The sequence below is a fragment of the Pieris rapae genome, chromosome 13 (assembly GCF_905147795.1).
Source record: "Pieris rapae chromosome 13, ilPieRapa1.1, whole genome shotgun sequence".
NCBI classification, from domain to species: Eukaryota; Metazoa; Arthropoda; class Insecta; order Lepidoptera; family Pieridae; genus Pieris; species Pieris rapae.
Genome location: NC_059521.1, coordinates 898,684 through 911,864, shown reverse-complemented (window position 1 = coordinate 911,864; position 13,181 = coordinate 898,684). Strand labels below are relative to the sequence as shown.

General features: G+C 34.5%; 2 protein-coding genes across 7 annotated transcripts; one reads left to right on the top strand and one right to left on the bottom strand.

Annotated features, from left to right (window-relative positions):
* Nucleotides 1–105: 105 nt before the first annotated feature.
* Nucleotides 106–6,777, top strand: LOC110992539 (15-hydroxyprostaglandin dehydrogenase [NAD(+)]). Its single transcript, XM_022258412.2, has 6 exons — nucleotides 106–241; nucleotides 931–1,054; nucleotides 1,408–1,514; nucleotides 3,634–3,807; nucleotides 4,740–4,894; nucleotides 5,544–6,777. The coding sequence occupies exons 1-6, from the start codon at nucleotides 149–151 to the stop codon at nucleotides 5,647–5,649; spliced, it is 759 nt and encodes a 252-aa protein (XP_022114104.1). The 5' UTR covers nucleotides 106–148; the 3' UTR covers nucleotides 5,650–6,777.
* LOC110992388 (protein LSM14 homolog B) lies at nucleotides 6,536–13,095 on the bottom strand. Of its 6 annotated transcripts, none has more exons than XM_045630923.1 (9): nucleotides 12,847–13,095; nucleotides 11,599–11,997; nucleotides 10,701–10,810; nucleotides 10,354–10,555; nucleotides 9,734–9,924; nucleotides 9,239–9,369; nucleotides 8,939–9,112; nucleotides 8,191–8,348; nucleotides 6,536–7,602 (listed from the first exon to the last, which is right to left on the bottom strand). In XM_045630923.1, exons 1-9 carry the CDS (start codon nucleotides 12,965–12,967, stop codon nucleotides 7,595–7,597), a joined length of 1,494 nt encoding a protein of 497 aa, XP_045486879.1. In that variant the 5' UTR covers nucleotides 12,968–13,095; the 3' UTR covers nucleotides 6,536–7,594. The 6 variants fall into 6 exon arrangements, with proteins under 6 accessions (XP_045486879.1, XP_045486876.1, XP_045486878.1 ...); XM_045630920.1 differs by having other exon boundaries at nucleotides 9,239–9,384; nucleotides 12,847–13,093; XM_045630922.1 differs by having other exon boundaries at nucleotides 9,239–9,384; nucleotides 10,369–10,555; nucleotides 12,847–13,093.
* Between the last annotated feature and the right edge of the window lie 86 nt (nucleotides 13,096–13,181).

Genomic DNA, 13,181 nt, shown 5'->3' with positions numbered 1-13,181 from the left:
AGTAGCGATCGTGCGTATATTTACTACAAGGGAAATAGGGGAGAGAAAGGGGAACCTCCCCCCTCAACCCGTGCCCCTTTTCACCCGGCGCGATCGAAACACAACGGTTCTAGTGGCCGCCGCATTTGGGCGCAGTCTTTTCATTATAATGGAGTTAAAAGGACAAGTAGCTTTAATCACCGGTGCAGCCGCCGGTATTGGACTCTCCTATTCGGAAGAACTCCTCAAGAATGGTGCTAAGGTCAGTGAACTTTCATTTAATTGCGAAAATTTATCAATGTGAATATTGGTTGCTGGTTAAGTGTGTTAATTTTTCAAAATTCTATTCAGAACTATTGTAAATCATTTTTTATTATAGACATTTTACGGCAGTATCTAAAATTGTTTTTGATTAGTATTGCCGCATTGTATAATATTTACTATACATAAATGTATATAAACTTTATTATACGTAGAAATTGTTTTTATGAAAGGCGAGATGCCTTTCATAAATATCGCGTTAAATTCTTAAAGAGTAATCTTAAACATTGCCGAGATGAAACAAAGATTTGTCCCATCCTCATTTAAACGGATTTTTTTTATATACATTCGTTTAAACTCAAATTTATATTTGTTCTTACTAAGTATATTATTATAAACAATAAATTAGTCGATGAAATGTAATTTAATAACATCTTAATGAGACAATAAATAACGAGAAAGATTGAAACAATATGAAAAATGATTATTTGTTTAAACATTTCCAATTATGTCCAAAATCAAATTGTTAGTTATTATTATTAATACAGACTGTTAGAAATTAATTTTTCAACATCACCCATCACTATTAATGAGAGATATAAACATGAAAAGATTCCACGCGTTGGTACAATGCCCTTTGGTACCAGATTGACACAAATATATTTAAATCTCGTCATCGACACATTACAGGTTTCCCTGTGCGATATTGATTCTGAAATCGGGGAGCAAATTGCTGATGAGCTCGGTGTAAAATATGGACGAAAAAATGTATTATTTTGCCAATGTGATGTTACTGATTATCCACAGTATGAAGGTAAGGTTAGAAACATCGAATACACGTTTTGAGTCAAACGTTTTCCGACGAAATTTCGATATTCATGAAATGTAAGACCGGCAACGCACTCGCGAGCCCTCTGGCATTGAGAGTGTCCACGGGCGGCGGTAACACTTAACATCAGGTGAGCCTCCTACCCGTTTGCCCCGTGTTCTATAAAAAAAAATTTTTTTCACCATTTGTAAATAAAAATAATGACGATTTTTAATTTTCTCAACCTCTTTGGATTGTTCTTACCTCACGAAGTTAGAGTTTGAATAAAAAAATGTGTGGATTCGAATGTAGTTCTATTTACAGTGTATAGTTTAACTAGACATTTTCTGTTTTAACAGAAGCCTTCGAGATGACAATAAAAGTATTCAATCGATTGGATATTGTAATAAATAATGCTGGGGTGATGAACGATAGATTTTGGGAGCTAGAAGTTGATGTCAACCTGGTACGTAATAATGGAACGGGTATTATACAAAATTGTTCGTAAAAATTACATCGTAATTTACAAAGGAAAAATAGATACTAAGAATTGAAACATCGATCTGCAAGTATAAGTGTGCTGCATAATGATCAATATATACCTAGTCTTGCCATAAATACTGAAACAAAGAAAAAAAATTTTTTTCTGTTGCAAATAACATTTATTACTTTTACAGTGTGTTAGTTTAATACATAAATAAAAAACAATTTATAATATAAAAAGCTTATTCGAAGTGGTCTCCATTGGGTGCGATACAGTCCTTAAAACGTTGAGGCCAGTTATCGATAGAAGCACGCACTCTTTCCATGGGAAAAATCTTCACTGCCAATCGTTCACAATCAATCGAAAAGGATTGTCTTAGGGCCTCCAAATTATTATGCCGTTTAGAGCAAGCCATACTCTCTAAAACTGACCATAAATCATAATCTAGCGGATTAAGATCGGGACTAGACGACGGCAAGTCTTCAGCGCTGATGAAGTCCGAAACGTTCATTTTCAACCAAGACTGCGTAGACCGAGCTTTATGACCCGTTGCAGAGTCTTGTTGGAAGGACCATTCTTTGTTATTGAAAATGGTGTTATTAAATGGCTTCACTACCTTCTCAAGGATGGTATCTTGATACACTTGTGCCGAAGTTTTGATACCTTTTTCATAAAAGTATGACTCAGTCACTCCTTCATAGCTAATACCCCACTAAACCATCACTGAAGTCGGATAGTTCCCACGTTGCACACTGCGACTTATTGGGAAGCTTCCTTAGAGCTTTGAGCACAAATACAGTCATTTTGTTTGTTAAAATGTTGCTCGATTGTAAAAAAATTCTCATCCGTAAACAAAATTTTTCTGTGACCACTCTTTGCGTACCGCTTCAGTAATTTTTTCGATTTATCACCCTATTCTTTTTTAAATTATCATTTAAGAAATGACCAGAACGTCTCTCATAGGCTACAAGTCCTAAGTCATCTTTTAAAAAACGCAACATGGTTCTAGGTGCTATCTTTGTCTCCCGAGATAAAATCTTTTGCTTTCGGACAGGATTTCTTCGAATTCTTTCCCTTACTGCTTTGACCACCTTTTCCTTAAGAAGACTACGTGGAAGGCCAGATATTTTTCTGTCACAAATAGAGGAGGTCTCATTGTACTTATTAATAGCCCAGTACTCAAATATTTTACAAATACCAAGCGTATGGAGAGGTTTAAAATGTGCATTTAGCTTTATACCTACTTTGGTAATGAAATCACAGCGATTCGGTTCTCTTCATCACCCCACTGCATTTTAATATAGCAAAATATTATACAAACTATTGGCGCCAAAATGAGAAAACTAAATGGACAATCATATAAAAATAACAGATTCCAAATTAAAATGTAATATTTTGTTTATTTTTAATTGTATCAGTATTTATGGCCAGACTAAGTATATAAGCATATAATATAAAGTCGGCACTCTATATTTAGAACAATTCTTATTGATAAGTGGAAGATAGTAACGATGAATTTTCTTTAGAAAAATATATATCTCGTAGCGGTTAGTATGAAGGTTCAGTTTGAACCGATTTTACTCCACGTTTATACGCTTCTGCTGTGGAGATCTCTCTGGTCGTCCACCAAACATTCAGTAGGCTACTCTACGCTAAAAAACTTTAAATCTTGTCCGAACCAATTCGACTTAGAGTCCTTCAAGAAAAGAGTGTACCAATTTTTTAAAAGCCGACTGTTATCACTTATCATCGGGTGAGCCTCCTTTACATTTGTGCGCTTTTCTTAACAAAAATACGGTGTAAATTTATCATATAACTCCCACCATAAAAAAGTTAGAACCTTAAAAGTAAAGTAAACTTTTCTATTTCAATATTAATTTTTTTAAATTTCTTGTGCTAAAAATACTCAATAGGTTTTAATAAACTCTTATGGCTCGAGCTGAAAGCATATAATAATAACACATAATTTTATAGTGGCTGCACACTATAAAATTATGTGTTATAAATAAAATATATAAATAATAAAACACGTCCTAATACATATACGTCCTATATAAGTATGTATATATATATCAATGGTTTTAATCGTAACACTTTTCAGAACGGCGTTATCCGAGGTACTCTCCTAGCGTACCGTTACATGGGCAAAGACCGTGGCGGGCAGGGTGGTACCATAGTGAATACAGCCTCCACTGCGTTCGCCAAACCACAAGTTTCTACCCCCATCTATACGGCTACGAATTACGCAGTTGTCGGGCTGACTAGGGCCTATGGGGTATGTATTTAGTACAGATTCATATCTGCTTCAAATATTTGAAACAAAAAAAAAATGTTGATTAAGAGAGAGAGAGAGAGATTAGAAGGAAACGCGCAAGTGTAGTCGTTTAAGTTATAGCATATCAAATTCAAAGTCATGTATTTATTTAGTTGACAGAATTTACACTTATGAACGTCAATAAAGAAATATTAAATGCTTCTAATTTTACCTTTACTGCCAGTTCTCAAGTCAAGGGCGTAGAATGGAAGAGAAGGATGGCAATAAACTCTCCGCCATTCTTTTTAATCGCCATGTTTCTTGTTTCACAAATTGTGTGTTTGGTTGCAACCATTACAATATGTTCCACATGACATCTTCAAGTAATTAATAGTAAATAAATAATAGATAATAAATAACAAAGATTTGTCCTCTTTGGCATGGTGGAAATGGGAGAACACACCTACAAATACATAGTCGAAATAAGTAACATCACCGCATACACAAATTCAAGTTCACAAGTATGACGTATGGCCAGCCATCGCCCCCCTCGCTATATTGTAGGGAGAGACAAACCGATGCATAAACGCCAATATTTTCTATTTATCTTAGAAGTTTTTATGTTAAGTATATTTTGTGTTTTAAAACTGCAAAATAAAATATACATTTAATTATATTAATATACAATTACAAACTAAAAATATATCTAATAACTAACCTTAAAATTTAATAATTAAAAAATATTATTAAAAGGAGTCCCTTTAGGCAAGGTTCCGAAGATACTAGCAGCGTTCCCTCTTTGAATAGCTAGACTAATTCTTTGTGCAAGGTAGCTGCATATATTAAGTATACATATATTCTGGATATTTTGTTTGTCTGAGTGTGATTGTTTGAATACCACATTTATCTTATTATCTGTACACGTTAGTAATAGTTTTGTCTCTTCACTTCAGGATCAATACCACGTCAACCTTACAGGAGTAAGGAGTATAGTATTGTGTCCCGGACTAACGGACACAGGACTTATTAAGGACATTCGTAAGCAGTTGATGTCTTCTGAATATGAGGCTGCGTGGCAGAGAGATAATGCCAACTCAAAAACTCAGAGGTGGGATCCCAGCATTGCAAACTTAATGTACTACAAACATTATTTAACAACGCAGAATTTATAGTTTACGAAAATAAAACTCGCTCAATTTTACATTTATTTACGTCATCTATAAATTAAGAAAAGCTGACATTTCAAAAAATCAATATCTGTTTGGATAAGCTAATATTTATTTACTGGTACCCTCACGATGTTTTTCTTCACCTTATAAGCGAGTACTAAAGAAATATAAGTCTAAAGAAAACACTTTTTTACGGATTAAAGTTATGTATTATTGTAAACTTATAATTATTTAAACATAATTTAAATTTAACCGACGTTTCGCGTGCTTCACAGCTTGCATGGTCACGGTGACTAAAGACAAAAGTGTTAAATGTCAAAAAGTATCACAGCTGTAGAAAATTTTGTATTATCTGTCTTTATTTCCCCGGAGTACAAACAATCCGCAAAAACTCTACATCTTTTAGTCGATACCAACTCCGGGGAAATAAATACAGATAAGTGTTTTCTTTAAATGTGTAAAAGTTATGTTTAAAAAAGACAATACTAAATATAAGTCTATTTTTACACAACCGGGGTTCGAACTACGTGCACAGTCAAGCCTAAAGCCAAGCACTGATCATACCTTACACTGTATTATTTATTTCAGCTCTGAACACGTCGCAAGGTCTTTGATTGAAATCCTTTTGAAAGCTCAAAGTGGATCAGTATGGGTAGTGGAGAACGGACAGCCGGTGCGCGAGTGGCGCGCTTAAACTCTTCTCTACTTCTTTTCGTATACACTTTTGATACGTTTATGAATATTTACCGATCGTCCTTAGATAAATAATTTTGAACTAAGTTTTTATGTAGTTCAAGAGAATATTTTTGTGAATCATCCGTATATTTGTCGCGAAATTACCACTAACAAATCTAATATTTGGTTGTTAAAGCATCCAAAACACATCTATTCCTCTCATACGATTCTAATTTACAGATTCATGAGATTACCTTTTTTTTTAAACATTGGGCTCAAATTATAAGTACGCTTCTACTTTTTTTCAAGTATGGTTACATGGTTGTGTAAACATTTTGTTTCCATTTAGTATATATTTTTAATTAGGTATAAACAGCTTAATTTTTAAGTATTATTAGCTTTTAACTATTTTGTATTGTTGCTAATGCGTCTTAAAATGCAATAATGGAAAGGTCTCTAAAATATTGTACCAAAGTTCACCAATTATGGTTCAGGTAATATACCAATAATAATAGAGATTCAAGAATATTTTCTTGAATCTCTATTGAATTATTGATTATGATCAATAGATCATCTATCTATTGATATCTATCTTTTGGGGATAATCCATTAGTATTATATAAAAACTATTTTGTATTTACTAAACATATGTACATCAATATACTATCAGCATTTGGACAAAAATATCTTGAAATAAGTTTATTAAGGTTTTTGAGTGGATGCAAATATGTATATTATTATTAATATGTATTATTTTTCAAACCCTTCTGGTGAATAAATGTGAAAATTAAAATCACACATGTATTTTTATGAATTATCGCGTTTGCTGATAGTATAAGCTTTAAGTTTTGGTTTGCAATAAAAGAATTGTTTAAATACGAAGATGTTTTAATAAAAATAACCAGTTAAGATTTAGAAATGTATATTTTTTAATACAATCCAGGTACACCAGCTTTTAATTTTTAAAAAAGATTAACAAGTCCCTCATAACAAATGAAAAAATAAAGAAATGAGGAAGCAGTCCTTTAAGAAACCAACTGATACACTGGACAAAAAGCTCCGACTCCTGTGACCCAATTAACTACAATATTTTATTTATTTAAAGAGAAATCCAGTGTTCGGTCACAGGGCGCAGCCCAACGTTTTACACTATCAAAAATTATCCAAATCTGCCCAGCAGAATAGGGGCTGCGGCTGCCTTCGAAAAGTAAAATGTGCAACAACAGAAAAATATCTATTAATAGGCACAATTTTATCTGACAAGCTATGAAAATATACGATTCGATTGGGCTCACGATTCCACAAAGGCGCATGAATTATTACTAATATAGAATTCGGTTCCGCATATCCAATTACAAAATCTCAATTCCAAACATATTTGCTCTAATGGAAATCATAAGGTACGGAATCTCCCTCAATCCTTAAAACCTCCCACACTCACGCGCATTTGTGAAATGGCTACATAAATAAACTATAATCTATGAGTGATTTGTCAGCCTCAACGATCACATTTATACATTTTAAGCCTATAGTGACATTTAAGGCCTACGACAAGAAATCTTGGAAAATATCACAAGCATTTGAGACTGCACTCAAAATATCAACAATCCAATCGTCGAGTCAGTCAGTCATTTCTGTTAAGTCGAGAAGATTACCGGGCACCGTTCCAAATGTTGACTTAATACGTTGAGTGCTCATCTCATTTGATCAAGTTTTCTTGCCAGGGGCATCATCTCTTGGACGAATTAATTTCGTTCACGGGAGCTTCATAACACCTTCCAAATATAGGATACAACACTGACACACCAGAGCAATGTCCGACACAAATCTCTAATCGAACCAATACATTCCCGTGAGTGAGTCCATTTAGACACATTTCTATAAACATAATACACTTTTCCACTAGTTATAAGTCCTCGCGATAATAAATTAAGATTCGGCTTCCGGTGACACTTCCACCTCTCCTACTTGGCTGAAACAAATTGGTACAAATTATTTTTCAATATAAAATAAATCTTAATATATATAAATCTCTTGTCACGTTTGATGGACTCTAAACTACTTAAAATTTTTTAAATTAAATTGGCACACCGTAAGCAGTCTGGTCCAACTTAAGAGATAGGATAGCTTAGATCTTTAATTATTGACGCAATTTTATTTTATTGCAAATTATTTGTTTATTTGATGCAATTCTAACAGATGTCGCTGTGTTAAAAGTACCAACGTTTCACATAAGTTCTCCTACCGTTTCCCTTGAATAGTTTACTACTATGTAATATAACAAAAACCTTAGCCACAGCAACCCTTGGCCGAGTCTGCTATAATTATTAAATATGTATATAAGAATCACAGTTTTTTTTACCTTAAGTTGTTTGGTTAAATTTGTAAGAATAATTTCTCATTTATTAAAAGTAGGTACATTTAAAATACTTAAGTTTAAAGCATTTAAAACATTTAAAGTAATTAAGACGCCATTTGGTTACAATACGGTAGAATAAAAATGTTCTGGAGAAACGAAAGCTGACTTCAGTATGAGTAATGAGACTATTGTGAGTATTACCTGTAGCAGCGGGTTGTGGGGCGGGTGGCGCCGGCGTGTTGTTCGGGCGTTGTTGGCGGTTGTTGTGATTGTTGTGAGCGTTGTGGTTGTTGTGAGGGTGCATGTTGTTGGGTCGGCCGCGACCGCCACGCATCGGCCGCCAGCTCGGGAAGTACATCCTGGAATAACACGCAACAATATATGAAAAATACGATTTGTAGCGTTCTTTTTTCATTTCAATTTTGTGTATGTATGTCCAGGCATCAAAAGTTAAACAAGAAATACAGTAATATCGTATCAGATATCAATAATTTAACCAATTTTTAATAATAATTAAAGCAGTTAGATCATTTTACAACTTAGGTAAGAAATATCTTCTAAAACCTTATTTCATTATTATACTACATTAATCGGTGAGAGTGAGAGAGAGACTCAGAGTGAAAGTGTGAGTGAGAGAGAGAGACTCAGCGTGAAAGTGTGAGTGAGAGAGAAAGGGAGGGAAGTGACAGTCGGTTAAGACTGTGGTTGCAGACACTTCAGGCGGGTTTTAATACACCCGAAACGTAGTGGATCAATGACGTCAGGTGCACGTGCCGCTAGAGCTCGATAACGCTGTCTTATTTGTACCAACTACCACCAACATATTTAATCACATACAAAACATGACCAAATATTTTTAATAGTTCTCACTCCATAGATGTTAAAATTTAAAATAAATTGAGGGCAAGGTACTATTGTTTGGGTACATTTAATATGAAAAGAGACTCACGGATGCTGGTTGTGCATATTGTGCATGTTGTGAGGGTTGTGTGGGTTGTGGGGGTTGTGCCTCCAGGCAGGTCGCCCGCGCCACGCCCCGCGACGAGCGGACGCTACGCCGAACGTCTCCGAGTTCAGCTTGCGCTCCGTCCTCCAGTCTGTTCGCTGGCTGCGACCCTTTTGCCTGCACGGGGTTTGTAAACATAGTAGTTATAGTATTAATCTACTATCAAACGGTCAATTAATGTTTAACGAAATGCATTGTATGAATTTAACATAGTTATAATTCAAGAACAAGACAGACACTGACCTCTCAACAGCCTCACAAGAGATGTTGTCAAAGAAGCTTTTCTTCTTATCGTAGCCGGTGAAGTCATCCTCAACATCTGGCTCTCCAGCTCCCGTCTCGTTGCCCGAGTCGTCCTTCTTGTCTGGCTCACCCTGCTCAACATCAGGCTTCCAATACATCGGTTAATTAGTTATCCAAATAATAAAAAATATATATAAATCAAAATAAGTAAGATACCTAAACCATCTCTGTATCAATTTCCAAAGTCAGTATTAGGTTTTATAAATCTATTGATCATGTCTTGAAAAAAGAAGAGGGCAGAAATTCTAATTCTAGTTTTATCGTATTTAAATACGTAAATACTGTTAACTTTGCTTATGTTTAAATGTGTATTCCATTTTGGCTTTTGTGTATAATGCAATTGTTTGGATATTATTTAGTGAGTAGCTTAAGGAATACTGATGAACAAAACACAAACAGCTGTATATATGCAACAATACATTACATTATATTTACCTCTACTTTTGTTTCACCATCGGCAATCTTGACCTTGGCCAGTTGGGTCCTCAGTTCCTCAAACTCGGTGTTGGCTTGCTCAAAGTCATAGTCGTTGTCAAACTTCAGAGTGTTCTTGTTGCGAGGCACGAAGCCACCACGACCGCGGCCGCGAGATCTGCCTCTCCAACCACCTCTGTTGTAGCCCATACCTGGACCCATTACTTTTATTTAGCATATTACAACAAAGAAATGCAGAATATATACTATTAGCAGGTACTTAAAAGTAACATACAATTTAGCTTCCATGTCTAAAAGAAAATATAATTTATATAGAATAATGTTTTAATCAATCAAAAAAAATAAAACAAGTAAATTATTAAATGAAAGATTATTCCAGCTCTTTTTAATAAAAACACAACATGTAGAATATGTATTATATAAATACTAATATATAATAATTAAATACTACATTAAATAGATTAATTTCTAAATATTTTCACTCATTTGAAGCACATACATATTTTTAAAGCAATAAAAAATTACCTTTTAGTTGACAATAGTTTAGTGGCAAAAAGTTTGTTAGCAATAATATTTAAGCTCAAATCATCAAGTCCCTCGATCAAATGTATGTGCCTTACTTTCAACAAGCTCACCAGGTTGGTGGTGATTATGGTGCGGCTGAGATTGTTGCTGATTCTGCATCTGCTGCTGGGATGGCGGCTGCGATTGAGACCCGCTGGATTGACGCTGGCGACTGCGGGAGCTCTGGCGACGCACCGTCTTGGATGCGTTGGCGCCACGACGTGAATCACGCTGCCCGGATCCACTCGCTCCAGCCTGCTGATTATCATTTGGTTAAGTTTCTAGCTGAGCCTAAACTTTTTTTAAATACAAATAAAATTAATTGCATAAAATCCTGATGTAAATTCGTAAAAAAAGCAACTTAGATTAGCAAGGTTAGTTACAAAACTGCTTTCTACTTTACCTGTGTACCCTGATCTGCGGTTGGGCTCTTCCTGTGACCGACAGCCGCAGGTGTTCCAGAACGTGAAGCAGTTTGTTGGGAACCTCCACCAATCAAATCTAGCATGGAACCTAAATGAATTAGAATAAAATTAATAATGTTCACCACAAGAGTTAAAAATTATTAAATACTAAGATATTTATGCATCTTTAAATCTTGCTGAAATATTTACAGAAATTTAAATTTCTTTGTTGAAGACAACTACAAAAAAGCAGAAGTTACATGTAGATTAATATGACAAGAGGATACACTAAGACTGAATTATAAAATTAAGCAATATTTAATGATAAGCATGAAACAAAGTAATGATAGACTCAAGTACAAAAATACAAGAGCGGATATAAGAATGTGCCTCAAGCAGTAGACCAAGGAATGTTCAGTATATTGCGATTTTAGGGTTAATAAATATAAACATTCAATTACTGTTTTTTATCACAATTACAGAGGGTTGTTACATGCTTTGGTATTAAAGAATTAACAAGGATAATGTTGGTCATACAAATATTAGTAAGGAGGGTTAAGGACACTAGTAAGCTTTTTGGGTTATGGGTTAAGGAAAGGAAGATCAAAATACATGAAGGCTTTTGTTACTTCATTCTATATAGCAATACATACAGTTACTATGTAATAAAATATGTATATGGTATTTCATAATAATGTTTAGTAAACAAGTTACTGGCAAGCATTTGATTTTTAAAAATTACCAAAAATGCACAATATTATTGTCTAAATTACAGTAATATTGTACATATACATATATACATAAAATACCCAATTCTTCATAGCACAAAACACTTGCCAATAAGAAAAAATCGCAAGATAGCAAATGAGAAAGCAGTTCTACTTATGTTTTAAAAACCTTGGTCTTTCACTTGGTGCTGGACAACTCCAGATCCTATTGGAGCTTTGACAGGCTGTTGAGGGGCTAAATCCACTGAAGTCTGAGGGGACAACTCACTCTTGTTCATTTGTGTGTGCATACTGCCTGGAAAACCTCCCATAGGGTGATATTGTGGGTATTGGCCCTGACCCACGACTGGATGGCTGTATTGTCCCACAAACTGTGCTTGATTGCCACTCCCGAGGGATGGTGGTACAGACATTTGCACAATGGCAGGGTCATTTGGCAAGGAGGACACATTGTTAAGAACACGGATATCCTTGATGTCAGAACCTCTGAATAAGATGTAGTCATAGACTTGGCTTTGAGGAGCTACCGGAAATTGAGTCTCCCTATCCTCAGTACCAAATGATCGCACTGCAAAAAATAAAAAAATTATGCTGATAACACTGTAAAGTAATTATTATTTTTCTCTAACTTTTTATTGGAATATTGTCAAATATTACAAATATTATTGTTAAGCTGAATACATTTGAGAAAAAAAAAGTATTCTACAAAGTTCAAAGAACTAGATATTCTGTGACAGTATATTCAATGAACTGGGAATTATTCAAAAGAAGGTAGACAGGTCATTGAACTATTGCTACATCTTGTTTTTACTTTACTACTTCTGCTTTATTATACAATTCCTTTAATGCAATACAATAAAAAATTAAGACTAATAATTTTACAACAAATAGAAAGTTTTCGCTTCGGTTTCTACTGAATAAAGGAAAATAAACATTTTCATATAAGACTAATATATATTGCATATCTCAAGATATAAATAATTATTGACGTATATAATCTTGTGATATCTCGTACCGTACATTCATTTAGAGCAAGCATTTAACAAGACGAGACTTGTTTACAGCTATTAATCTTTAACAACGTCATCAAAAAGCATTACGATTACACCGACTATACAAACAAAGTTTGTTAGGAAGGTAGTAGAAAAACAACGTGGTTAATGGGCAAAACTTAACGTACCACAATCAATTCTTATATAAGTACAAAGAAATCTGTTAGTTTATTGTGATTTTAAGTACATAACAACTTTGCGAACATAAAATAAAAAGAAAACGACAGAATTGTTCTCGAATGATTATGTTTTGGCCGATTAGATCAGGTTAATGCTAATATTTAAGTTTAAAAACCGTCGTAATTACCGTATATGTTACGGAAAACATTATATATCAAAGTATTAGCATCCATTTGTCAACTTACCGCTAGCCAAAGCAATGGTGCATTCTTGAGGATCAACGGTGAATAGTCGACCTTCATAGCGGATATCGGCTTTAGATATTAGGCTTATCTTGGAGCCTAATTCAGGCATTCCCGAACTCATTGTGACACTTTTTAAAAAGACTCTGGATGATTAAGATTTTTATCGATTTCGTCGACCGTAAACCCAACAGCCACCAAAGAAAATGATCACAAAATGACTGACGGGAAGTTGGCAACAAGCGACAAACAAAGAGAATAGATTGTATGCGTGACGTTTAGAAACAGCTGTGCGGACAGATTATTACAGGACAGGTACAGGTTTTACCCTGAGTTAT